This window comes from Amblyomma americanum, chromosome 8 (assembly GCF_052857255.1).
Source record: "Amblyomma americanum isolate KBUSLIRL-KWMA chromosome 8, ASM5285725v1, whole genome shotgun sequence".
Classification (NCBI taxonomy): domain Eukaryota; kingdom Metazoa; phylum Arthropoda; class Arachnida; order Ixodida; family Ixodidae; genus Amblyomma; species Amblyomma americanum.
The window spans coordinates 51,352,644-51,379,032 of NC_135504.1; the positions used below are offsets into that span (position 1 = coordinate 51,352,644).

General features: G+C 45.6%; 1 protein-coding gene across 1 annotated transcript; it reads left to right on the forward strand.

Moving 5' to 3' along the window:
* The first annotated feature begins 15,411 nt into the window (after nt 1-15,411).
* LOC144101500 (uncharacterized) lies at nt 15,412-26,020 on the forward strand. The gene is made up of 9 exons (XM_077634679.1): nt 15,412-15,789; nt 17,573-17,772; nt 17,849-17,875; nt 18,825-18,887; nt 18,990-19,061; nt 19,258-19,332; nt 19,847-19,909; nt 20,419-20,834; nt 25,958-26,020. The coding sequence occupies exons 1-9, from the start codon at nt 15,548-15,550 to the stop codon at nt 26,018-26,020; spliced, it is 1,221 nt and encodes a 406-aa protein (XP_077490805.1). The 5' UTR covers nt 15,412-15,547.
* Nucleotides 26,021-26,389: the final 369 nt, after the last annotated feature.

Genomic DNA, 26,389 nt, shown 5'->3' on the forward strand with positions numbered 1-26,389 from the left:
GTGCACGGCACATGCACTCACAACATGGAACGGTGCTAAAATTGCAAGCGCAAACGTTCTGCAGCCCTTTTGGCTAACCTGGAGTAGTAACTCTCTCCACCAGCTGAAAGACGTTGAGTGGTGACAAGTTTCGTCCTGTCTCTGAGCAGCATAGGAAGTAAAAACAAAAAGTGTAGGAAACTAAACGACCTTTAAAAAACCCTAAATTACATTGGAATAAGGACTATGGAGGTTGTGCCTGTGGAATAAATTGGTCAACAAATGTTTTCAAGGCAAAAAAGTTGGTAATATTTACTTTTTGCTTTAAACTCATTTATCTCGAAGCAATTTTTTTTGTTAAGATGTACCATTATCTTCAAAACAATACAAGGCAGAAGGCCCATTCTCTTTTCGTGCTTTTAATCATCATGTGCGAATATATTAGACCAAAATTAGGCATGCGAATTTTTTTTACTTTATATACAGAAGTAGTTGGTTATATTTATTTTAATGGCGCAAAAGGAGCTTTGCCGAAAGCAGCCTTGAATATTATCTAGTCCTGGAGAGAAACATAATAAAAAATCATTGTTTAATAGTGTTAAAAAGTGTTGATTCGGTCAAAAGAGCGCAACGCAAGGATACAAGTGATACAAACAGTTAGGCGCTACCTCTATTGGTTGTTGCGGAATGTGTACCGAAACATGCCCTACAATACATGGGAAAGATGGGGCTTACCCTCTCCTCTTAGAAAGCAAAGCACAAAATGGCCGGTGTGTGCCTCTTACGTTGAGGCAAGGGTGTGCCATGCAGTGCATTACAGGACAACAATAATCGTCGGCGATGGCATTCAACTTCAAGAAATTTTCTTCTTGTCCAAGGTAGAAATTGCTTCGTTAAAAATTGCTCAACGCCGTTACGATCATATTAGCTATTTGATAAGCTGTATCTTTTATTTTTACTTGGAATGCCTCTCTATAGAAGTTAAGGCTGAATACGCGACATGTCGGACATTTTTGAAACCTGGGACCTTTTTTACGCTAACTTACTTTGTTTTATTCCACTTCAAATATTTTTACCAAGTAGTACACGTCCTAGAAAGTCTATGAAGGGTTTTGTGATAGCTTATCAGTGTCGCATACGCTTTGTAAAAAACTTTAGGTCGTACATTTTGCGTTAAAATGAAGAACTAAAAATTCGTACATGTTCTGCTGGCAGTTTATTCTCGGTTGATACTAAAGCACAGTGCGCGTACATTGTTCGCGAAAAATTTCGACCGTAGAAAAGAATTTTTATTAACACCTAGTTTTACACTATCCTGGAAAATTCAGAGCAGTTTCACATGACTACAAGTTCTTTTCCCCAAGATATTGGAGGAAATTATTTTCGACCGTCTGATAAAGGGTCATACATTTTGGTTGAGAAATCGGGGAGGGTAGAGCGCGAAGTCTGGTACGTTTGGCGCGGTGTTTTGCTTGGAAGCACATAGTAAGGAGCACAAAGGGGTACCGAGTGCCGTGGTCTTCCTGTTCTTTACCACCAGTGCATGGTTGTCAAGCCGTTCTTTGCATTTTCCACTCCACCCGAGGCAGCAGAAGACGGTCGTCAGTATGAGTAGCTAATCCCAATGCACCCTAACAATACACACGCTCCGTCCCTGGCTCTCAGTTTGCAACGAAATGGAGTGAATAAAATATTTTTCATTTTTTATTTCATTCATTTGTGTCAATCTCGTTACGGAGACTGTAGCAAAGCCAAAAGGCAAGAAACCTAACACAGGGTTATGTGTAATCTATTCAACTACTTGACGTATCATTAGCAATATTAACATTAAGAAAGAAAAAAATAGTGGCATTGGAGAGAACAGCTTAACTGTTGTTGCCAGAGCAACCTGAAGTTCAGATCTTGGATATAAATTTTTGTAGACCGCTGCAGACATAACTCTGCAACCTTTGTTGATGGCTGTCGCGTAGCACCCGTTGTCGAGACGTGACGACCGAGTCGTTTCGATGCGTCTCCCTGAGTTGCCAAACTGAGAACAATGTTCTCTGTGACACAAGCTCACTTTCTCCAGCTGCACCGCAAGCATCCAGTTCCGACATAGCAAGCCAGCTAAAAAAGGGCCGGAGACCTCTCCGTTACGTCTTACCGTTTGAATTGCAACTCAACCAATCATCGTAATCCACTGAGCCGAATTACCCGGGTTTGAACCCGACCGCGGCGTCCGCGATTCGACGCGGGCGGAACGCAAATAGACACCCGTGTGCTGTGCGATGTCAGTGCACGTTAAAGATCCCCAGGTGGTCGAAACTATTGTGGAGTCCTCCACTACGGCATCTTATTTCTTCCTTCCCTCACTCCCTCCTTTATCCCTTCTCTTATGGCGCGCTTCGGATGGCCACTGAGTTACGTGAGACAGTTGCTGCGCTATTTCCTTTCCTCAGGAACTGATTTTCATATTAATCTTTGGAGAATTGACTTTTTGAGCGCGAAGTCCACACAGCTTCTAGTGATTTCAATTTATCGTTCATTCAGGGAGGCAACTGCGTTTCTGTGTGATTTTGCAGGGGAGCAAGACATTCCGCAGACTCTGAGTGGTCGGCCATTGCGCCAAGCCGCAGTGGGCAAGAACTACAGAGAGCCTGGAAGTGGAAGGTAAGTACGCATTTCATCTCCTTGGAACATGTGCGGGGGTTCGCTGGACGAAGGAGCGCAGTCTCTCATGCGAGCGACGATGGTATGGTTGAAGTTGAAGCTAGCTGTACTGACTATTCCTAAAGTGTAACGTGGCCCACTGTGTGCAAGAGGATGCGCCGAATATAGCCGGGATAGAAAGTGAACCACAATTAGTTGATATCTTGCACTGTATCATGCAGTAAGGACTTATTTTTTAATTCTGAATCTATATCCCTCCACGATCTCGCCCCTATCGCCGTGCGTTCACTGTTTGTATGCAGAAGCCACATAGCAGTAAGCGGACGGTCAGTAACGTGAAACACGGGCGCGTATCATATGTATATGCGACCAGGGCTGGTCTTGTGCGGAACTGAAATGAGGAGCGCTGTCACAATCACTTTCACGTGGCATCGAAAAGGGTCCTTGCCTCGTGCCACTTTTTACAAAATGGTCCGAGCTCAAATGCGAATTTTGTGATAATTTAACCTAATATCGCTGGGCAAGGTAATGAATACCGGTGCCAAAAACGGGTGCTCCGAGAAGGTCTTCGAACACTATTCTCGTTTAGATTGAGTAGAGCCGCGTTCGCGCCGGTAACACAACACATCTATGGTACGCGGCCTGCAGTGACAGCAGGGACCTGTAGCGCTTGCCGGCCGATTTGAAGTGCTTATGCGGCAACTTCCGTTTTCTGGAAATAAAGGGACAATAAATGTTCACTGCTTGAATTACACGTTATAATGAATCTTTAACTGCTAAACACAGTTTGGCTGCCTTCCAAATTACTCTAATGCTCACGTAATGCGAGGCCCAAATCCTACGCTAGGAGTTAAAAAGAAAACACCTGTACATGATGGAGGGAAGGGGGGTCGACTCACTAACGCTTGAAAGTAGGAAACGAGTGAAAGCTCTCGCGTTATTCTGTAAACTTCCACTCCTGACCGCAAGACACCATTCATCACGCCCGACGGGCTCTTCGTGCCAGCAACATTTCATCGGGTTATGGACAAGGTGTTGGCAGGCTTCAAGTGTCAAACCTGCTTCATCAACCTAAATGGCATTGTTGTCTTACGACTAACTATGACGAACATCTAAAGAGATCGCACGCACTACTCGAAGCAGTCGAGTCTTCTGGGCTTACATTAACACCGGAAAAATGCCGCTTCGACTCCTAGAGGCAGCGACTCCTAGGCCACATTAGATACATTATTAACAGGGGGACCCTACCGGTTAGGGGCATAGTGGAATAGCGGGTCACCAGTGCGCATGCGTAGGACAATAACCGGAAGGGCTTTATAGCTCTGCGCCTGCGCACTGGCGCCTTGCTTTTCCCCATTCCCCTGGCCAATGGGGTCCTCCCATTCCGAAAGTCTCTATCAGCAAGGACTGCGTCGTTTCCGCAGATATGTGGGGTATTCACGTGACTTGACAGCGTCGCTTGAACACCACCATGGTAACACGGTTGGCGTTGTCGCCACAGCAATCGCCCGAGATATGAGCGATGCGCGCTCATTCAAGCACAGTTAGGATGAGGAGGAGGAAAAAACGTTATTTGAGGCCTGAACTAAGGCCCAGGGAAGAACAGCGCTTGCTCCGCCATGGCCCGCTGATAACCTGCCCAGTGCGAGTGAAACCAAAGCACTCCAGAAAGGAGGGGGAGGGTAAGGGAAATAGGCAGGATCGTCGAGAAGCTCGTCATTTTTTTTATATCTTGCTTCATGGAGGACTATAAAGCTCCAACTCCATTGGCCCTTTTCAGCGCGCGTGCTGTGCGCTTGGGCGCCCACGCGCCTGCCGGAGCAAGTCGGCATATGCGCAATGTGTCGGCCGCCGCCGAGCGCATCCCCAGACGCTCGGATCCGACAGTGCCAGATACTCTGCGCGCGCCCTACTCGCGGCAGTCCTTTTTTTGCGCGTAAGGGCGTGGCGTTGGGCGCGCAGGCGAGTGGGACGCGGGAGTGTCTATGGAGTGGGACCTCAAGTGCTGCAAACGCGGAAACCTAAACCGCGGGCACTTTCTCTTTGAGCCAGTCTATGCTTGTATATCGTGGATCTAATGCACCCAATGAGGTAGCACCGCAAAATGGTGGATACCGTGACATAAATAAATATTTTTATTTACTTCCCATTGTGAACACACTCTATGCCTTTTCATTTTCTGCAGGAAACCAAGGCGTCGGTGACTTCAACGGCCTGTCTCCTACATATCGAAAGTAGTTTTTTTTTCGCCCTGAGACATCTTTTCATTTATATTCGTTCTAAAACCAGAAGTATGCCCTGTCCGGGAGGGGCCCTCAGTCCAGGTATTCTCGGTGGCTGCCGTCAGTCTGGCCCTGCCAACCAGCTTGCGCTGGTCATCCAGGTCCAAGCTCGACAGCACTGCTTACCATTGGGCGTGGGATGGGTTGGGTGACACCGGGAACTACCGGATTGAGTTGGCACGCCCGGAAGTTATGCACGAATTTATCAGCTCATTGTTCGTTGTAATGTGAAAGTATTATATGCCTGATCGTCAACGAAACCCGGCGTCGGCGTTGACCAGCAGCAATAGCCGCAGAAATCCTGGTTCATGTCAGAGCTGTATCAGAGAAAAATAAAAATCTTCCGAAGGTGCGGGAATTGAACCGAAGACTTCCAGACTGCAAAGCGAGCATGGAACCCACCAACAAAACTGGTTTGCTCCTTGGCGAACAAAGGTTAACCTAGAATACACGTTGCCGCACACGACTGTCCTATGCGACTATGCTAAAAGACGTCTTCTGAATCCGTCTTCTCGGCATAGTCGAAGCTTAAAAGTAGTCTTTAGAATACCACTTCTGAACTCCGTAAAAGAACTTCTGGAAATGCGCAACAGGAAGACCTTTTGTCTACGAATGCAGGTAGTTTAGAATATGTTTGCAATATGATTTGTTGTCCCCATTTCGTTCCCGCGAATTTTGATCTTGTTCAGCAAAAGAGGAGCTAGAGCACAGTGGGTCCCCGTCAAGCATTCGCTGTGCACAGCACAACCGGCATCCTGTACGCTGCAAGCGTGACGATGGCGTCAACTGCTACTGTTTCGCGTAAATGAGGAAAAATATGAAAACGCTTTTTATTATGAGGAATAAAAGATCTTATCCAAAACAAACGGCACTAGCAGCAGCTCAGCTGATGGTACTAAATGGGGTAGCGGAGAAAAAGAGCGTACCTGGAATAAATTAAATCAACAGCATCCGATTCAGAGGAATGGTGCATCTGAAAGACAAAAAAAAGCAACATTAGGACACAAATAGCTAAGGTCCCATTCGGAAGCTCCTGAGAAAAGCTACTTTACTTAGTCGCGGTGATATGCGCATGCACGATAAGGCTTATGCCGCGAAACATTCGTTTTATGGTGAGTAGCCCCCAAAAAATTAAAACCTCCCTGACTGTTCCGCCTTTGCGCAACGGCCTAAACCATTTGATAATAATGAAACAAGCCTTGCCTTGTGACCTCAGCCTTACTGGAAGCTTGGAAGAACGCAAACATTATCTTAATTGATAAGAAAGGAGATTCCAAGGTACTGTCCGTTGCCTACAAGGTATTTACGTACTAACGTAAACGCGTATACAGAGAGGGCAACCTTATACTTCAATCAACCAAATGTTCAGGCAGGCTTTCGTAAAGGATATTCCACAATAGATAACATCCACACTATCAATCAGCTGATAAATTGGCCGAATTTAACCAACCCCTATATAAAGCCTCCATTTGATTACGAGAAAGCAATCTACTGTGGGGAAATCTCAGCAGTCATACTGACATTCAAGAATCGGGGTGCAGAAGAGCTTTATGTGAAAATACTGGAAGATATATATAGCAACTGCACAGCTACCATAGTCCTTCATAAAGACCAATAAAATTCCAATAATGAAGGGCGTCAGGAAAGGAGACACGATCTCGCCAATGCTATTCACCGCCTGTTTACAGGAGGTATTCCGAGGCCTGAATTGGGAACAGTTGGGGATAAGAGTTAATGGAGAATACTTGTATAATCTGCGATTTGCTGATGACATTGCCTTGCTGAGTCACTTAGGGGGTGAACTGTAAATCATGATCAATGACATGACTTAGGCAGAGCACCACGGTGGGTCTAAAAATTGGCATGCAGAAAACCAAAGTAATGTTCCCCGGTGGCTCAGTGGCTATAGGACACTCTGCTACTGATCCCGAGTTCCCTGGGTCGAACCCGACCGCGGCGGCCGAATTTCGGAGGAGGCGAAACGCAAAGACGCCCGTGTGCTGTGCGATGTCAGTCACCTCTTTCTTCCTTCCTTCTCTCGGTCAGTCTTTTATCCCTTCCCTTACGGCGCGGTTCAAGTGTCCGTCGAGATGTGAGACAGATACTGCGACATTTCTTTTTCCCAACAACCAATTTTCATTTTTCATATTCAACAGTCTAGCAAGGGATCAACAGTTCACAATTGGCAGCGAGGTGCTGGAAGCTGTAAAGGAACACGTCTACTTAGGACAGGTAGTGAAAGCTGGTCCGGATCATGAGAGGGAAATAACTAGAAAATTAGGATGGGGTGAAGCGCATATGGCAGGTTCTCTAATATCATGAATGACAGTTTATTAATCTCCCTCAAGAGAAAAGTGTGCAACTGTATATTACCAGAGCTCACGTACAGGGCAGAAACGTGGAGGCTAACGAAAAGTGTACAGCATAAGTTAAGCACAATGCAGCGAGCCATGGAAACAAATATGATAGGTGCAAACTTAAGAGACCGAAAGCCGGCAGAGGGGGGGGGGGGGGGGGAACAAACGTTGGTTAATCGGATTCTAGTCGAAATCAAGAGGAATAAATGGGCTGGGGCAGGGCATGTAATGCGAAGGCAAGCTAACCGCTGGTCCTTCAGGGTAACGGAGTTGATTCCAAGAGAAGGCAAGCGTAGCAGGGGTGCGAGGCAGAAGGTTAGGTTGGTGGATGAGATTAAAAAGTTTGCAAGGATAGGGTGGGCACAGCTGGCAAAGGACAGGGCTAATTGGAGAAACATGGGAGAGGCCTTTACCCTCACGTGGGTGTAGTCAGGCTCTTGATGAATGAGGAAATATATCGTGAACTTTCCCGCCTCCTTGCACGGACTGCGCGGCAGACCGATTGATCTTTCATCCTGCAATGGCTTCTATAAGCAGTAAATTTACTGACCATTTGGCTGAAACTCAAAAGCAGAACAATTGAGCGAAACGCTCGCAAGGAAATGCGTTGATATTGTTTTGACTGAGATGTTGAATGCTCTGTGTGCTTGGCAAGCACATGCTGGCTTCGACTCTGAGAACAAAAAAAGTAATGGCGCTTTTAGTACAGCTCTGGTTCAGTGTAAATAATGTGCCCACATTCTTCGCCTCTCCGAAAGACGAGGAGACCATATAAGCATGACGAATCAATTATCTTAGAAGGAGCGGAGGCACATTCTGTATACTAACATGATAAAACAATCGAATAAATCCATACCCATGCATGCGAACAAAATAGGAGTACTGTGGCAATAATGGGGCATAAAGAGTATCAATTCTGCTGCCCTTTATAAGGAGCACTGCTCTGAACACGATGGGGAGGAGGGTTGTGGGGGATTGGGTGCGTGGAGACACAGAGGCAGAGCGGGACTCGGAGCGAGTAGGAGGGAATGTGGTTTCTGAGTGCTAATCCAGGACACATGGGAAAGATGGGTCGAATAACACTACACTTAGCGCTGCGTACCATAGCTGCTACAGGACAATGACCACGGGTGGCGGGACGTGCAGTGGCAGGTAGGTCCATATGACACCCTCAAGAGCAGAGGGGCCTCCAGGCACACACACCACACTCAGTGGCGTCTGCTACAGGAAACACGATCCACCACTAGAGTCATCGCCACCAGCTTCGCCCAAATCGCAGCAGAGTGCAGGGGCACCTCAAGACCAATAAGACGCTGCAGCTGCAACAGCTCCAGGTAAGGTGATGTGAGCGACGATCGAGGCGCACATAGAGATGCCCACAGTTCACTGAAGTCGGACGGCAGCTACATGAAGTCGGACGGCGGTATACATTTAGAGGTACGCGGACTGAAAGAAGCACGGTGGAAATGCCGCGCGAGCAGGGGAAGATAGCTGAGGAACCACTGCACAGCGATGGTGAGAAGTGTGTCCTCGATGGTCGCTGCAGGACGGGGAGGTCGAACAGCGACCATAGAGTCCGTTGGATCCACAGCGTAGCGGTGGCACGAATGGAAGAACGCGCGATATCCACCGTGCAGCGAGAAAGCCGCACGAAGGACAAAGGAACACCAGTGTGACCTCACTGCAGCATATAGGCAGCGACGCGGACAGGGCTACAGACACGCGAAGGTTCGCACGAAGACCGCCAGAGGACGAGTACCAGGCGACGATGGGAGGCCCAGAGGATACTCACCCATAGCGGTGGCGCGAAGAGCAGTACGAGCGCACGAATTGACGCAAACAATGGCCGCCGTGCAGGGGAGAAGCCGGACGAGCTACGAGGGATCCGCTGCTGAAACGCGCTCAGTTGCAGTACACAGTATAACTCTGTGCGTGTGTGTGTATGTGTGTGCATGTGTGAATGTGCGTATGTGTGTGGCTGCGAAAACAGGCGAATCATGTTAACCTGTTAGCTTTTTAACTGAATCCTGGTACGTAACTTTTTAATTATCGCATATATTTGCCTGGTTGCGGTAACAAGTTTCTAGTCGGTTATTGGCAGTGGTGTTGCCAGTTATAAGAATCTCGGAACCACGGAGGAGTGCGCGTCACTTTGTGGCGCACGTGTCACATGGCCTTCCCTGCCTCGTTTCGACGATAGAGAGCGTGACGTAGAGTTCTGTGGACAAAAAAAGCGATTTCTTGCTTTTAAACTCGCTTCGTAGCGCATTTTAGTTGCTTTCAAATGATATATAAAATGCTAGGGTTATGCACTCCAAATAACTTTTAACGCTTTCTTTCAAACAGTGCGAGAAAGGATTGAGAAACGGCTCAATCTAGACAGAGCTAATTTTCGCTAATTTGCTTTGTTTTGTTCTGTCGAGGAGCCCACAAACCACGTTTTCAAACCATGAAGACTATTCAGATAGCTACTGATGATGCAGTTCCAAAACATAATGATATAAATATGGGAAGAGTCAAAGTGTTCAACGATTTACAGTCCTGGACCGCTCTTTACGTCTACACTGAGAAATTTAGATCCAGGATGGATCCATAGAAAGCTGTTCTAAACTCGTGGATTAAGCGAAGCTGCACAAAAAATGTAAAATGAACAAAGAAACTGGCTGCACAAACAGAGAGAGTGCGAAACTAAGCAATATTCGGAGGCGGTAATCAGCTTTTGAAGGCTTCGAGCACGTCTTTCTCAGAACATACTTTTTGTGTTCATGTACCATTTTTTTCCAAGCACAATCTCGAGCTCAATGAAAATTTTTCATCACGTGAAGTAATGACTCATACACACTTAAACCGCTCCAAATGGTGAACGCCGTTTTTCTGGGTACTTATTAAATGTTGAATTCTGAAACCTAGAAATTCGATCAGTTCTGCGAAAAACTAGTCTATAACATTATTTCCTTCGGGACCCAGTGTTTTAGTTTCTGATGTGTAAAGACAATATGCTTCCGTGCATGCCTATTTCAAGGCCGTGGGATCAAATGCTACACAAGGCGCAATTTTGTAAAAATAATAAAAATAAAAATGCGTCGAGTGTTTTCAGTTAAACAGTTTTAGTAACTGTTGTTTCTATTGAGTATTTGTTCCCACTTTAAATACTGCAGCCTCAAGTGCCATCTCTAAAGCCTCTAGCCTAAATCATCTTCTATTGTCGAGTATTTTTGCTTTATCGCTTATTTGCTGCATTTTGTAATATTTTAGTTCCTGCTTTTAATTTTGTTCTGTAACCGAATCCTACGTAAAGTCTTGCCCGTCCTTTTGCAGTAACACATATAAAATGAAAAACAGAAAATTTGTGTAAGCTCGCTGATAGAATGTGTGCTCACTTGGTGCCGCTCTATTTTGTAAGTGTTTCAGTCAAGTAAAAGTATTTAGAAAAGTGTTTGAAATAATTAAGCGCTGACGTGCATACCGGGAAAATACACGCATTATTTCCCATCCCCGTTACCACCAAATCGTTTGTGTTCATACTTGGTTGCCACGAGCTGAAGATTTGGCATCGAAGAACTCACCTTCAAGTGCGAGCTGCCAGCAGATGAAGGCTATTGGGTTACTCTCAGGGGTCGAAGATTGACCTTAGAAAACGAGAAAAAAAATGCCGGTCAAAAAAAAAAGAAAAAACACTTAAGTGCAAGCAGGTGAGCAAGCGCTCCGAAACCGATTGCTCTTCTTTTGGCGGCCGGCTAGACCAACGATTCCGCTGCAGCCGTTTACTGAAGAGCTGAATTAAAGGAACAAGAAACAATAGACAACGTATTTGGGGAAAAGTCGGGCCATATGTTGTCGCGAAAGCGGGCAATTCGTTTGACTGTGTACGCAAATCTTTTATCAACGTGGTAAAAACGTTTTCCTTTTCTTTATTATAACAGTTTGCTCAACTGCGCCAGGAGCGGTGGTCGGCTATAGCTCGACTGTTTGTCTTGGCACTCCGTTGAACTTTGGCGCCTGCAGAGCGCCTCATTCAAGTCATCTCACCTGTGCAGCAGTTGCCATTATTCTTCCTTCGATTTGTAATAATTCAGTTTTTTCCTTCATCATCAGCTTGACTACGCCCACTGCAGGACAAAGGCCTCTCCCATCTCTCTCTAATTAACCCCGTCCTTTGTCAGCTGCGGCCACCCCATACCTGTAAACTTCTTAGTCTCCTCCACCCACCTAACTTTCTGCCGCCCCTTGCTACGCTTGCCTTCTCATGGAATCCACCCCGTTACCCTTATCTTGCCTTCACATTACAGGCCCTGACCAAGCCCATTTCTCCCCCTTGATTTCGACTAGGATGTCATTAACTTGTGTTTGTTTCCTCACCCACTCCGCCCGCTTCCTGTCTCTTAACCTTACGCCTTCCATTATTCTTCGCATAGCTCGCTGAGGTTTCCTTGAGTTGAACCCCATTCGTCAACCTCCGCTTATTCTTGACGTCACAGTTAGCCCCTGCTTCTCCTTGTTCATTTAGTGCAGCGCGCAGCCAGGCAGCGGCTTCTACTCCTTAGACATAGGTTCAACACTAGAATGATAAATGTGACAGACTGTGAAAGAAGCGTCGCGTGTTTGACGGCGTACTCAGGCTTACGGTTGGCGTCACCTTTGCGAATAACCTGAATACCCTCGAAATGTTCCGGGAAGGCCGAAGCGTGGATGAGACGCAGAACAAATGCTGTCAACGGCAATTATGACTGAAACAAATAGTGGAAATGATATAGAGTTCGCACGGGCACAATTAACATTACTTGGACGTCGTTCGCCATGGAATCATTTCTCAGGCACGGATTACTTCCTTCCTGAAAACAAAACGAAAACACGAATCCGGACTGCACAGTTAAAGAAATAAATAATTCAAAGTTCAATGCCTTCCACGTTACTCCAGCACTAAGGAACGAAACGTTACGAAGCCCTCGAACCACAAAACGTTCCATTGAATCGTCGCGTGTTTGTGCAAGCGTGAAAGACATTGCTCAATAGTTCTTGCGCATTCTAGAATGGCTCATAGGTCGCGGTAGCCTAGGGTCTTCGTGTTTAAAACATGGCCCTCTCTTCGTCCGCTTCTTTTCTTCGAGCTAGGCAGCGCGAACGGCCTACTATCCTGTTTACACGGCTTTCGAAGCCTGCGTCATCATCCGCTTTTCATTACTGGTATATGCAAATACATGTCCCTGGTGTGGTGGTATTCATAAATTTACACGCCTTACAGGGGCATGCACATCTAAATACAACCACTTAGAGCCGCCTAACACGGCGCTAGAGCAGTGGGAGGTGACGCTGGCTAGCGGCACCCTGGAAGGCAGAGAGGCTCTAGTCGACATCCCCAAAGCGTCGGAGGAAGCTTCTGGAATCCTGGACCGAGGACTCCACCCACAATCTGCTTTGGTCGTCACTAACATATTTATTCTTTCTTTTTAAACTGGACGTGATTAAGCTCTCTCGCCATTTGTAGACCTTTACATACCGCCTCGCTGAGCCGCCAATTCTTTTCGTGATAAGCGGTGCGCGCACCGTTCTGCGCTGTTTGACGTGCCATAGTGTCCGACCGCTCTGTGTGCAAAAGCGGCACGTTGGGTCGCTTTTGGCGCCCCTTAGCATATAGCTACATAAAGCTGCCATTGGCGAGATAGTAGAGCCTTTCAACCGGCTCGCTTGAAAAGTCACAGCGGCAGCACTGCCGGCTCCAAGAGGGCGCTCTGTCTGGGCTCCAAAAAGTGTCGCTTCTTCCCTCTATGCACCTTATATTGCGTTACCTGTAATGTGCAGTCATTATATGCTGCACAATGACTATATGTCTTGACTATGAATACAAGTCATGTTTTCATTGGTCATAGTACTTCACGCTTCATCATGGCTATACACCTCCGCTTACACGTGTTCCTAGACGACAGCGGACGGCTTTTGTCCTAATGGGTCATATAATGCGGTCACATTTAAAAACGCCGTAGCTGCATTTGCTTCGCAGGCAGGAGTGGCGAGTTTCGATCTCTTGTGGCGTCAGGTACCCACCGGTGATGCAATGGGTGCAAGCTTTACCGTAATCTGGTGTTAGACTTCTTTGCTTTGAAATTTTTGGGAAATGGGTCTTTGAGGTAACCTTGAGTAGATACGTATTTAACATGCAATGAACGATGAAATCTAAGTCGTAGCATTTAGTGATCGTAGCCTGGTAATTTAAGCCTAGCCGCAAACATTTAGCACTGCAAGCACAACGTTTCGGGCGGTACGCATTCTTGGTCACTTCATGTACTACAGGAAGAACTGTCTCCGGCCCAGTTCAGATAAAGGCCGCTTTCTCACTGCACACAGTGCGGGCAGGGCAATTTTCTCCTTTTTTCTTGCCCATAGTATTCGTGCTTTGTACAAGATGTCCGCGCTGTCCTTACTGCTCTAATCATGAAAAAGGCTTAGGATATAAAATCAAGGGCTGCAGTCTGACTACACCGGTGTCCAGCTGTTGACACTAACCCTAGCCTGGTGCTCGACTTCATTTACTTTTTTTAGATGAATCTAATGCGATATCAGCTCTGTTACCTTTGCCTGCAAGGTATACGCCAGAAATGAAGATGAAGCGATGGCGTCCTTAAGCTTCTTCAGAAGCACACGAATCTTCCAGAACATTTGCGAAGCCAGGTCGTGATTTCTTTTATTGTTCAGGAACGATGTCGTCACATCAGAGAAGGCAACGGCGTGGGCGTCAAAGTATGGTGAAATTTTCAGGTGATCCCGCCGGCTCTCGGTGATCTTTCCATCTTCCTGTACTGCTCCTTTGAGTCTCGCCTTCTGCATCTGTTCTTGTTTCATACGTGATCTGCATCTGCAAAAATGAGTAGGCACGCTGTCATACACCTTGTTTAAGTAAAGAAGGCATGCACTGAACCTCAGCGGAGCATGAACCGTAGGGGTGCCAGAGTGGTTTGAGAATGCCATAGCTATGCTGGAGGCGCGACGTTCGATTCCCAGTTTCGCCGGTTAAACACAGATTTCAAATGAATTCAAGCATTTCCCATATATTTTGGTCAACTTATATTCGGGTGAAATGCTTGGAAATTGGTTTTTCGGCCCCACCTAGTGTAGACAAGAAAAATGCTTCGCGCCAAAACGCTTTTTGGCCACAGCTTCCCAGATCCGGAGTTCCCGGGTTCGAACCCGACCGCGGCGGCTGCGTTTTTATGGAGGAAAAACGCTAAGGCGCCCGTGTGCTGTGCGATGTCAGTGCACGTTAAAGATCCCCAGGTGGTCGAAATTATTCCGGAGCCCTCCACTACGGCACCTATTTCTTCCTTTCTTCTTTCACTCTCTCCCTTATCCCTTCCCATACGGCGCGGTTCAGGTGTCCTACGATATATGAGACAGATACTGCGCCTTTTCCTTTCCCCAAAAACCAATTATTATTATTATTATTATTCACAGCTTCCCTAGCATCATTAAAATTATTCATCACTCATACTCATACTCCAGTCAGAGCATACCACTGAAAAACTAGCCAAGTAGCAACATTAAATCAGAAAGCCAGAAAATGTTGACAATAAACCGCAAAAGCAAGTTTTCTGAAAATCACATAAAACCAGCCATGGGATCATCTTGTTTCTTCCTGCAATGTTGGTAATTCCATGCTCTATCTGCGAAAAATTAAAAACCCGAAGAGCGAAACCATGTGAAGAAAAGTCATTTCTAGGCGATTTTGAAAAAGAGGATTGCCTTTAGCTTTTAAAACAACGAATAATGTAAAATAAAATTTGCTATGAAACGACGAGCTTATTTGTATTTATTCTCAGGGAGCTTTCTCTTCCTTACGCCAGGAATAAAATTGTGCCGGAAGCCAAACTGCTTCCATACACGCATAACTCTGCATGGCGAAGTAGGCAGTATTTCTCTCTGAAGCCCGGTGAGATCGGTAAACGGGAGCCACTGGTGGAGTGACTCGTATGCTGAAAGCCTCCACAAAGCGGCCGCGTGTAAATTTCAGCCGCTCTGCGAGCGTTCAGAGTCGAACTCGCCATATGGACATGAGCCCGTCACCAGTGCTGTGGCATGTTGCAAGTTGCGCGTCCGTGCCGTAAGTGTCGCCACGGTCGGAACGATTGCAGCGATCCTAGTATCTGGCGGCAAACGCGGCTGGAGTCAAGCCTAATAAAAAGTAAAATTTCTCGACCATAGTAGACAACACAAACATGCTTATGAATGAAAATATAACCAGTCGTAAGCATTAAAAATAGTATATCAAAGAAATAAATTGCGAAAATGACACAACGCGTCTGCGCCGCCAGCGCCGCCGCGGGCAACGCTGCAGCGCAGTGGCAGCAGACGACAGCGACCGGCGCAAGCATACCGAAACTACGCGAGCGACTGCCGACGCGACGTGCGCACTGGACCAGCGTGATTACCGTCCTCAGCGTCATGTCGCATATGTATTGTTGCGCGAAGTGGTGCAGCACATCCGGCAAGAGTGGAGAACATCTCTTCAGATTTCCTTCTGACCACAGGTATTTATGAATTCACTGACTATCGTATCCCTCTTTGCATAGCCGTTGGCGACCGTTGTGCCTTTGTTTTGACCGCCCTTGGTCGTTACCATTTGAAATTGCCGACGGAATAGAACTAGTTTTACCTGGCGCTGTTTACTGCAGTGGCTTTGGTTTTGCGAGATGAGTTTGATAAGTACGTTTAAGGACATTAAAGCAAAATTAAGGGAAGGTGCTGCAGTTTGAGATGGCCCAACAGCCGTTGCCTCTCATAAGCGTGGGACCGTTAGTTACCTTGCTTGCTTGTTCGCATGTGTGTGTGTGTGTGTGTCTGACTCACTGACTTTTCTCGCTGCCTTTAAAAGCTTATTCCCCGCAGATTCCGGTGCCCTCAGAGTGTAATTTAAATATGAATATTCTAACTTCTGTGCCTATAGCGTCGTCAGCGGAGTAATTGTAATGCTCAGTTTGGCTGTTTCTTTACGGAGTTCAGCGCGCTTGAATATTATTTCTTGCGTGTTCGTGCATGGTTTCTGCAGCAGTGATGCACGTCACATAAATTATCGAGCTGTTCAGACTAACACCACTAGTGTTGGACACCGCGCTGAAAGTCCATTGCACGCCGTGAGCCGCATATAGAAAGTCCGCCGGTCTTGTTTTTCTTACTTTTACCGGAGCTTTTCCTCGCGATATCCGCGCTCAACCACCCATGTACTCCGTGGAAGCGTTTCTCGAAACTATTGCCTACCGTAGTGCTGCCGCTCCAGCATTGTAAATTTCGCTCCACACTCCACCCCGGCTGTCCTCTACGCTGCTCGCTCGCGGGGCGCACGACTGACCTTGGAGGGCTCTGAACTCTCCGCATTATTCCCATCTCCTCACATATGTCTCTTATCTCGCGCCTTGTCCTTGACAGCTTTTGGGAAGCTCGCAAATAGTTTCGCCTAGTACGCCGGAAACGCTCGTTTCCGGCGGGTGGGTGAGGGGAAGGCGAAGGTCGCTTTCTTCTTGTCTGTGTCTTTTTTGGGACATTTCCCTTGCTTAAGCACTTTTTTCCCCTTCTTCTGGACCCATGCTATTTGCCTGCACCTTCAGTTTCTTGAAAGAGCAGTGTTTCCTGTTGATGTTCTGCTCACATCCCTTTCACACTTCCCATTTGATCACAGTGAAAGCAAAAGATGAAAAACTGTGCCTACTGGTTCATTTACCTGCTGTTCTTAATCCAGACTTCAAATTTGTGGGCAAGCAGCTGTCTGCCATAGCATAGCTACATTGGCACTTGTGTTTAATGGAGGAATTAGAAAAGAACGAATCATGGGTGGTGGTTAGTATGCAGTTACCTAGAGAAAAGTGTGAGTGGAATAATTGCTATGATCAGATAGAGCTTAAGTCTGCAGTGAAGCTCTGTCCCCATTTCTATCTGCTGCACAAAATTATGCCGCACCCAAAAAGCAGTTGGAACAAAGAACTAGTTATTGTTACCTAAACCAAAAGCAGATCACAAAAGAAAACATAAGCTCAAGAATTTTAAAGGTTCTGGCTTGTCGATCATAGCCAGACATTAAAAAGGTGATTTCATTCATCGTTTCGATTGGCAAGCATAGCAATAGACTAGCAGGCTGTGGCACATTGTTACAAACTGCTGTCTTATTTTGCTTGCATCCTGCCACAGTTGTTTTCACGCATATATGTTATATAATGTTCGTACCCCTTTGCTGTGTAAGGAGATGCTAATAAGCATTCCTGAAGTGAGGTATGCAAACCTTTAAAATGTATGAAATCATGTTGTTTGGCTGTTTTTCAGATTCTCCATTTGGCTGAAATATGCCAATAGGCTTGAACTCCTGGAGACACCAAGGGAAAAGGTCTACAAAACATACAGGCTCTGCTCAAAGCACTTCACGAGGGATTGCTTCACTAGTGATGCCTGCACAAGGCTCACGCATGAAGCAGTCCCTTCCGTGAAGGTGCATGAGCCTCGTCTGAGAGCCTTGGTGCACCCGGGTAAGCAAAATTCCTCTCCCAGTAAATTCTTCCCAAGCTTGATCCCTCAGTATATCCTGTGGCTTTTTTGTTGCAGATTTCTATGAAGGAGGTGCGGCACAAGGTGAGGGCACTATTTTCAGAAAAACCCATCCTGTAAATGTAAGACCAAAGGGAACAATTGCATTCATAGAGGCTAACTGCAAACATCACTTCCCGGGCACAAAACTTTCCTGCTTCAATGTCATGTGGCCATTGTTTCAGTTGCATCAGACTGCAGTTGTGTACCATGTTGTAGCTTAAATTTCTCTTAACCATATTAACAATCAGATGCTGGATAGTGCACTCCAGCAGCAGTGAGGAAAATAATTTTTATAACTCTATGTTTAGTATTCTTGTCATTATTACTTACTGTTCGCTGCGGTGAATAGAGGGCAGACTGCGCGAATTCACTCCAAAATAGCACACAGGGTCAAGAAAGAACACACACACGCACAAACTGCCAGCAGCTTATTGTGACACACGAGGCGGTAATTATACATGAAGTGGCCGCATATTGTGCAAGCATGGAGGGTAAACATTTTACCGGTTTCTAAGGTAAAAATGGTTCTTTGAGGAGCAACCCGCCAGGATATTTAGCGATGCACATGTCACTTAGGCTATCTGATTTCTTCCTGAATGATTTCGGGAATAAGTTTGCAAGCATTAATAGTGGTGACATTGCACGCTTCATAGATAGGTTTGCAGTTTGATTTGTATTTCCTACAATGCACATCAAGTGAATTTATGGCCTCGTGGTTCACAGTAAAGTGTTCGTTTGTGTGTTTTCATTCTTCTTCCTGTGTGCTGCTGCGCTATTTTGTATGTCGCGGTATATTGATCGCACAAATTTTTCCTTTTTAATCGTAACTGCCTACAAACTCACAAAAACGATTTAAGCCCAATTTAAGATCACACTAACTCCCAGCAAGAGAAACCGTTCCAAATAGAACATCAAGGCCATACTGTGCACTGAGCAGAAGGTGCTTCTATGCAGAGCTTGATTGGCTATCTTTTTTTCCTTGTTCGCATAGGCATTGAATCCGCTTCACCACTACAGTCCACTGCTGCACCAGTGGAAGTCATGCTTGGTCACGGTAAGTCTTCCTGCAATCTTGCATAGGAAAACATTCCTAATGTCTCACTACACCAGTTGGTTTGTTTTCCTTGGGAGTAACTAAGTGGTACCTATATTTCAGACTACTTGCCGTTGCCATCAACACTTGGGCTAGGCACAATTGCTGGTGCAGATTCTGCTGTCCATGACACAGGTAGGTGCACTAAGTCAGGATCTGTTTTACATTACAGCTTGAAATGAAGAACTTTTCATTTGGTTCAGGCTAACCCTGTAATGCAGTATTACTTATGCTGAGGGCTCTGTCATAGCACAAAAAAATAAACATATGTAATTACTTTGCTGGCTGATTTCTTTAGATTGGGAGTGTCTAAGCGGTCGTTTAATTGCAGACGACCCACACTCTTCACGTGCCCCGCAGCTCACTGATGTGCAGACTACGCCCCCTCCCCCAGCTGACGAAGAAGGTAGGTGCAATGCACTAATAGTGCAGTGATAATCTATGAAAATTCAACAATGGACTGCAGCACTATTGCTGCAGATTTGCACGTAATAAATTAACCCTCTGCAATAGCAGCAGTGTGCAATTATGTCGTGGTGTGCAATAATTAGGTGCACGTCGGCACATCTTACTGTACCACTACTTCGGATGCCAGACATTTGTTTCAGAAGAGAAGAAACAAGTGTTAACTTTATGCTCACCAACTAGTATTTCATATATTTTTCTGTGTGCATATGTATGAATGCATTGTTTACGTGGTGGACCCCTGTGTTATCTGTACAGAATTATATTTACAGGTAATTTTTCATTCAGCTCAATGAAAACATTGGATAGCCTTCTCAGGTACTTGTTGTGGAAATTGCTTCACTAGCCTGTTGCTTACCATTCACATACACGCTGCGTAGCCAGGCTAAAAATGTGCACCTGAGAATTAAAATACTTGGTTGAAGCCTCCCACAGTGTGTTTATTTATTTGACAGGTGCTGCCCAAAGCACACCCATCAGAGTGATTGCATCAGCATCATGGGACTCACCTGATTATGGTAAGTACTCAAGAAAACATTAGAATTTATTGCAAACTACAACCTTCCACTGCAATGAAAAAGTATGCATCGGTAACCTTGATATAATCATGATGGGTATCGGCAGGCCCGTAACAGCGTGTAGGTATCGCTTTACTGCACATAAATATTTCTGGTTTTTTCCATTTGCTTAACTCAAGCTTGTCATGAAAAATTGCTCTGAATATTAAGCAGGCAAAACACATGGATAACAATGAGATCCATTAACTATTACCCTGTCTGTATTACGAGCAACTAGTTTCCATTTAAGCGAGGCGTAAAGTTGGTCGCCAGAAAAAACTGTCCCTATCAGCGAGGATCATATTAACGGGGCACGACTGTATTCATCATTTCACACAAAAACATTGCCCTGCAAGTTTGGCAACCTGTAGCCCTGTGACTGCACCCTAATCTTGATTTTGTGAGGGATGTAGATGTAGGTCTCGCTCTGAGGCAAACATAAATATGCTTTTTTTATATATTTTTTGCAGCTGAAGCTGGTCCTAGTGGCCTCAGCGGTGCCAAAGAGAGTGTCAGACAGCCAGTGATGACACCAGCATCAGGAACGCCCAAGAGTCGGCGGAGGAAGGGCGCAGTTGTGTACACCCCTCGCACCAAAAAGCGCTTCGAGAAGTTGCATTCTCGAAGCGACAGGTACCGAAAGGCACTGAGTCGGTTTAGGAAAAGGCACGACACAAGGCGAGTAACGCAGCAGGAGGCTCTCAACAAGCTTGAACCGCATTTGCCACAAGACCTTTTTGAATTGGTTAAAGCTCAAATCAGGCTCTGCTCATTTCCGAAATCCAAAAAGCACTGGTCAAAACAAATGAAACAATTCGCTCTCAATTTCTTCTTTCACTCTCCAAAAGCTTATCGCTTCCTCAGAGAAATGCTCCATTTGCCACATGTGAGGACGCTAAGGCGCTGGCTGGCAGACATCCCAATGACACCTGGTATCATTCCAGGTGCCATGGATGCAATAGAATCAATTACAAAAGATTGGCCACTACAAGACAAAGCATGCTGTCTTTTATTCGATGAAATATCCTTGAAAAAAAATTTGATGTATGATCAATCAAAAGATATTGTAATTGGCTTCACAGATGATGGGAATACTAGGACTTCTCGTGTGGCAAACATAGCCCTTGTTATGGCGGTGTCTGGCATATCAAGAAGTTGGATGCAGCCAGTAGACTTTGCAGCGTCCCACAATGCAACTTCAGTTCTTGCAATGCGCAAGCTGCTATTAGATTTAATTCAGCAGCTTCAAACCAAAGGTCTTCTGGTGAAAGCGGTCATTTGTGATCAAGGGTCGAACAATGTGAGTCTGTCAAGAATGCTCATCCATTCTATCCATGAACCATATTTTGTTGTCAACAACCGCAAAATATACTTCATGTTTGACACCCCACACCTAATCAAATGCACAAGAAATAATTTGCGACGACATAAGCTCACCATTGGCTCTGAGGTTGTTGACTGGACACACATCGAAACCCTTTACAAAAAAACTCGTCACATTGATCGGGCCTCCAAAACACCAGTTGAGCATCTCAAAAGCAGATTGGCAAAAAAACTAAAAGAGCAACACATCTACAGGATGCCCTTTGCTGACATGAGAGTGAAGTACGCCACACAAGTGTTCAGCGAATCCGTATCTGTGGCACTCCTCACTCTCATTGCCATTCAAGAGCTTCCTGTTGATGCAAAATTTACAGCAGAGTTCACGGAAAGGATGGATAAGCTTTTTGACTGCCTGAACAGTTCGGCCCTGAAAAAGCAGGACGACAAGTTGCGGTACGCAATGACAGAAGGCTCGGAACATCATGTCTTCCTTGAGTCGTGCATAGATTGGATCGCCCAATGGCATTTTGGTGGTCCTCTGGACAAGCAACCACACACCATCAAAGGTTGGCAGATTACAATCAAAGCCTTACTTCTGCTGTGGACAGATCTAAAGGCAGATTTCGATTACACTCATCTTTTCACTCGTCGGTTGCAGCAGGATCCGTTGGAAAATTTTTTTGCAATAGTTCGTCAAAAACATGGCTGCAATGAGACACCTAATGTGTACCAATTCGTGGCTGCTGTAAAACATATTTGGATTGGCCAACTTTTCAAACTTTCGCAAGGAAACTGCGAAGTGACAACACATGCGTTCCTCACCAACTTGGAGAGTGTTTCTGCAGTATTGTCACCAAGCAGCACTCCAAGCACAAGCCACAGCAGGCAGCAAGGCTCAGGTTCATCTGACTTGCAGGCGTCTTCACAAGATGCCCCTGACATAGTATACGAAAATGTTGTGTACCATGTCGCTGGCACTCTTGTGAAGAGCTTTCTTGACCAGAGAACCACAGAATGCACATGTGAGGGAACACTCCTTGCAGCAGACGGTGGCTCTCTCCATGGACGACACCAATTCTTTGCACTACTCAAGGAGAATGGTGTTCCCGAGCACCTTTTCCAGTCAATTGCCGCAACTTCTGAGGCATGTCTAAATTATATAAAGAAATTGGATTCGGCCTTCAGAAAAGAAATCTCCTGCTGTGCTCATTTGTCCAATGTGTCCAGGAATCTTGTTGAGAGGATGCCTAACCAGCAAGCTGTTTTCTGTTCATTAGGCTGCAAAATAAAATTCCTTAAATTATTCTGCCGCACAAGGCTGCATTGGCACCTTTCCTTTTTAAACAGGAGCATGACGTCAAAAACAAAACAGAGTGCTCCCGCCAGAAAGAGGCGCAAATTAGCCGGCTAAATTCATGAGGCACTGTGTTAGGATATTATTGTATTTGGATTTTTAATGCTGCCTACTTACTACACATGTGCTCTCTCTTTAACTTTTTGTTGTACTATTTATTTTTTATGTATATAAGTATTTATGTACCTGTTTATCCATAATTCTGCTCCGATTGCACATATACTGTACTGACTGCTTTTGCTCCTGCTGCGTTACTTCTTTTACAAAGTACAAGTTTGCCTTCTAGAAGCCTTGTGTGCCTTGTTAGTATGAGCATTGCTATGACCATTGGTTCTCAAATTAATATTGCTGAATGCTAACAACTTACAAGAGGTGCTAGGGAAACCGTTTTGTTTTGGCTTCTCTTTCTTCCTGCGTGACAAGTATACAGGCTCAGTGCCCTTCAAGGAATGCCAGAATTCAGTTAATGACTGGCTGTATGCTAACCATAGTTCTTATGATCAGTAACAGTGCCATTTGTGCAAAAAGTAAATTTGTGAAGCACACCATAATGTTGAAGCATACATCGATTCAGGTGCTCGCAAAAACCAAAAAGTGCTCTGCGGAACCCAGGAGTTCTTGTGGTATATAACTTGGCAACCTCTGGTCATGGCTTGCCCTCTGTTATGCTGCTGGGAAAATTGGTGATAGCTACAGTTCATTTCATACATAAGGTACAACACAGTGAAATGTACGAAAGTAATCAGCAAGGAAAAATGAAGGGAGGTATGTTATTCCGTGCTTGTTTTGTGGCCGAGTGGTCTGAGGATTGACAAAGCAACAGCGTGTCGTCAGCAATAACAGTGCATTTAATCAAGCTCATGACAAATGCGTCATGTAGTAAGCCTGTAGGCAAAGCATTCACCATGTTTCGCTCACCACAAGGAACGCACTACTTTTTGGTCATGGATGCAGGCAGCGCAAACAAGAGCGCTAGCTTTGACAGCATTGCACCTGATGTATGAAACAGAGAGCAGAACCCACAGGCAGCAAACGCGGACTGGCTCTCGGCTCTGTAACATTTAAGAGGGGTGTACGCATAAGATGAAAAATGTTTGACATGTTTGCTGGTGTCCAATACAAGCGTGCTCGAAATATGCTGCGGTGCTATTTGTAGTTGCTTTTTTTTTCCTTCTGGAAGTTGTAGCGTTTGGGGTTTCACCTTTTGGAGCAACACATGGGTCATGAGGGGCACAATAGCAGCGGCCGGCGCATTACGCTGAACTGTGTGGCGTCCATAAGCGTTTGCAGATACTGTACAGTACACGGACCACTTGCAATTTACCATTCAGTAATATAATAACTGGACATTGTGGTAGATGCAGTATAACGCCACATAGAGAAACATTACTGGCCTGTTACGAACCCTGTGCGTTTTCATTTCTCAGATGAGTTATTTATACGCACGCATATTTTGTTACACCCAAATGTGTCATCGCAAGCTCAAATTAATGACCTCCAATTACTGTTCGTCACCAGCCACGGCCACAACTGTTCAGAGAATTTTCATAAAGTCGCTTCTCCACACAATTCTCGGCCTGCCCTGGTTGCATCTTCCTCCCCTTGGTATCTACAAAACAAAGAAACCAAAATAGGGCATGGCAGACGAGCTGTGTCCTAAAGCATGCAAGCCTGTAACTCATCTGCCAAGAGCTAAACGTGCCCAAGGTTACCTAAGTTCTTTTCATGGCATCTGTTTACTAAGTTATAGCACTGCAGCATATTATGTTGTCCTTAGTCTGATGCAACGAGTGAAAGGCTGAAACTTTTCGCTGCCCTTCTCTGTATGTGTGTATGCATAGCCACAGACAGATACATTTCAATACATCTCGGATGTTGTACTTCACTGCTGTTCATCTGAACCTGCACAAAAGCATATGCTACATGAATGTAGCACATGCTTATATGTACCGGACCTACCTTGGTAGTACCTTACCTCTTTGTACCCTGTATATATTCTCTGTGCACTCGCTCATGTGTTCTAGGTTTCCATAATGGAATTTAATAATTTTGATTTTTAGAACGATTGTCACTGATATTGCAATGCCCAAGATGCCTAAAATCACTTTTGTACATCGATTGTCACTACTGATGTTTCCTTTAATAAACTGTTCTTTGGAGAAAACTATCTACGTTTTTGGTACTCGAGCGAGCGCCCTAAGCAGCTGCTAATCAGCCGCGCTGGCCGCGCCGCTCGCCACCATGCACCGTGCTGCCTCAACAGACACATCGAAATGCAAAAGCGGGTAAGCAGATGTCGTAAGTACTTAGGAAATCAAGCGGGAATGCAGCGCGGGAGCAGCAAGTCACCAGTATTTACGAAGCTTGCATCGAGCTAGCGGCCGCCAGCACCACGAACGCGCGAGCAACCGCCCGCAACCAGCCGGGTAAACAAACGCCGCCATATTGGATTTTTCTGGATTGGCTTGGCTGAGCTTGTTTCAAAAAGTTTTGAGCAATTTATGCCTTTACCGCCAACTCCCAGGCACCGCCACCGTCGCATTTCAAAATCGTCCCCATTGGCTCTACGGGAATGTCACACCCTTGCCGTCACGTATAGTCAAAATACAGTCTCAAGACAGATTTCTCCTACAGCGCAAGCCTGTTGTGTTATCGAGATGAGCGTCGTCCAAGGAACGAGACGCGGTGTTTTGCGTGTTCCTGTCCCTGTTTTCTTGCGCCGTTGTATTCAGTTCACGAAGTTCTGCTTTTACTCCCAATGGCAATCCAGATACGTTCATAAATAACGAAACAGGCCTTACATATTCTACGCTGACGGTAAACTCTTAAGCTGCAAAGGCTGTTCATCAGGGAGATGTTTATTGGTGCAATCGTCACCACTTCGCTCCTACAATCGTGAAATCACGGTGGAATGGATACTAAATGTGGATGTACGCCGCGTAATTCTGAACCAAGAACTGCACCAATACGTATTCGCAGAGTGGCTCTTTTGTTGAGTTCTATTAAAAAAAAGCAGTTGCAGACACAGCGGATCTGTTCATTGCAGAAAAAAATGCCAGCATAGATTGTATTTTGTTTTTGCACCTGGTTCTCCATTCCGGCTGCTCTCTATGGCGTGTTTTTCCACGCTGATAAGAATGTAATATGTGTACGTCTTCTGTGTGGATCGCGCGGTACACTGCACAGCCTCTATACACTGTACAGCACCGCATATCCTGCATCAGTATGTGTAGCTCTCAGCGAATCAGTCATGTCGGGGACTAGAATGTAAAATTTGCTAAAGTACTGATTGACTGCTGTAGCACGCCATTAAAGTGTTCCATGCGATACAGCAGGCTTCAAAGCTGGCTGACCTGCTCAAGAATGGTTTCAAGTGGCCATCGCGATCGCCCTGAAAGATAGATGGGGTAGAAGCAGCATGGAAGTAGGTGAACATGCGGTTTACAAGGAAGGCCACAAAAAAAAACGAAACTTGAGTTGTTCATGACTGCGGATGTAATCAGTATGGGCTGCAATTGCCAATGTAGTCTGAAGTGAGATTGAAGAGAATATCCAGACTACGCGCGGCTAGAAAAAGAATAGGTACAGATTCGAATTAGACTGAGTAGAGCTTCGCTAGGCTTGACAGAGTCGTGGGCGAAAACACTACAAGAAAAACATTTGACTAATAAATTCGCTCTGTTACAAAGACCCGTTGCACCTCAAAGCCCTAATTCACGATATAATTGAGTGTATGGAGCAAATTATTGCTTACCGACCCGGAG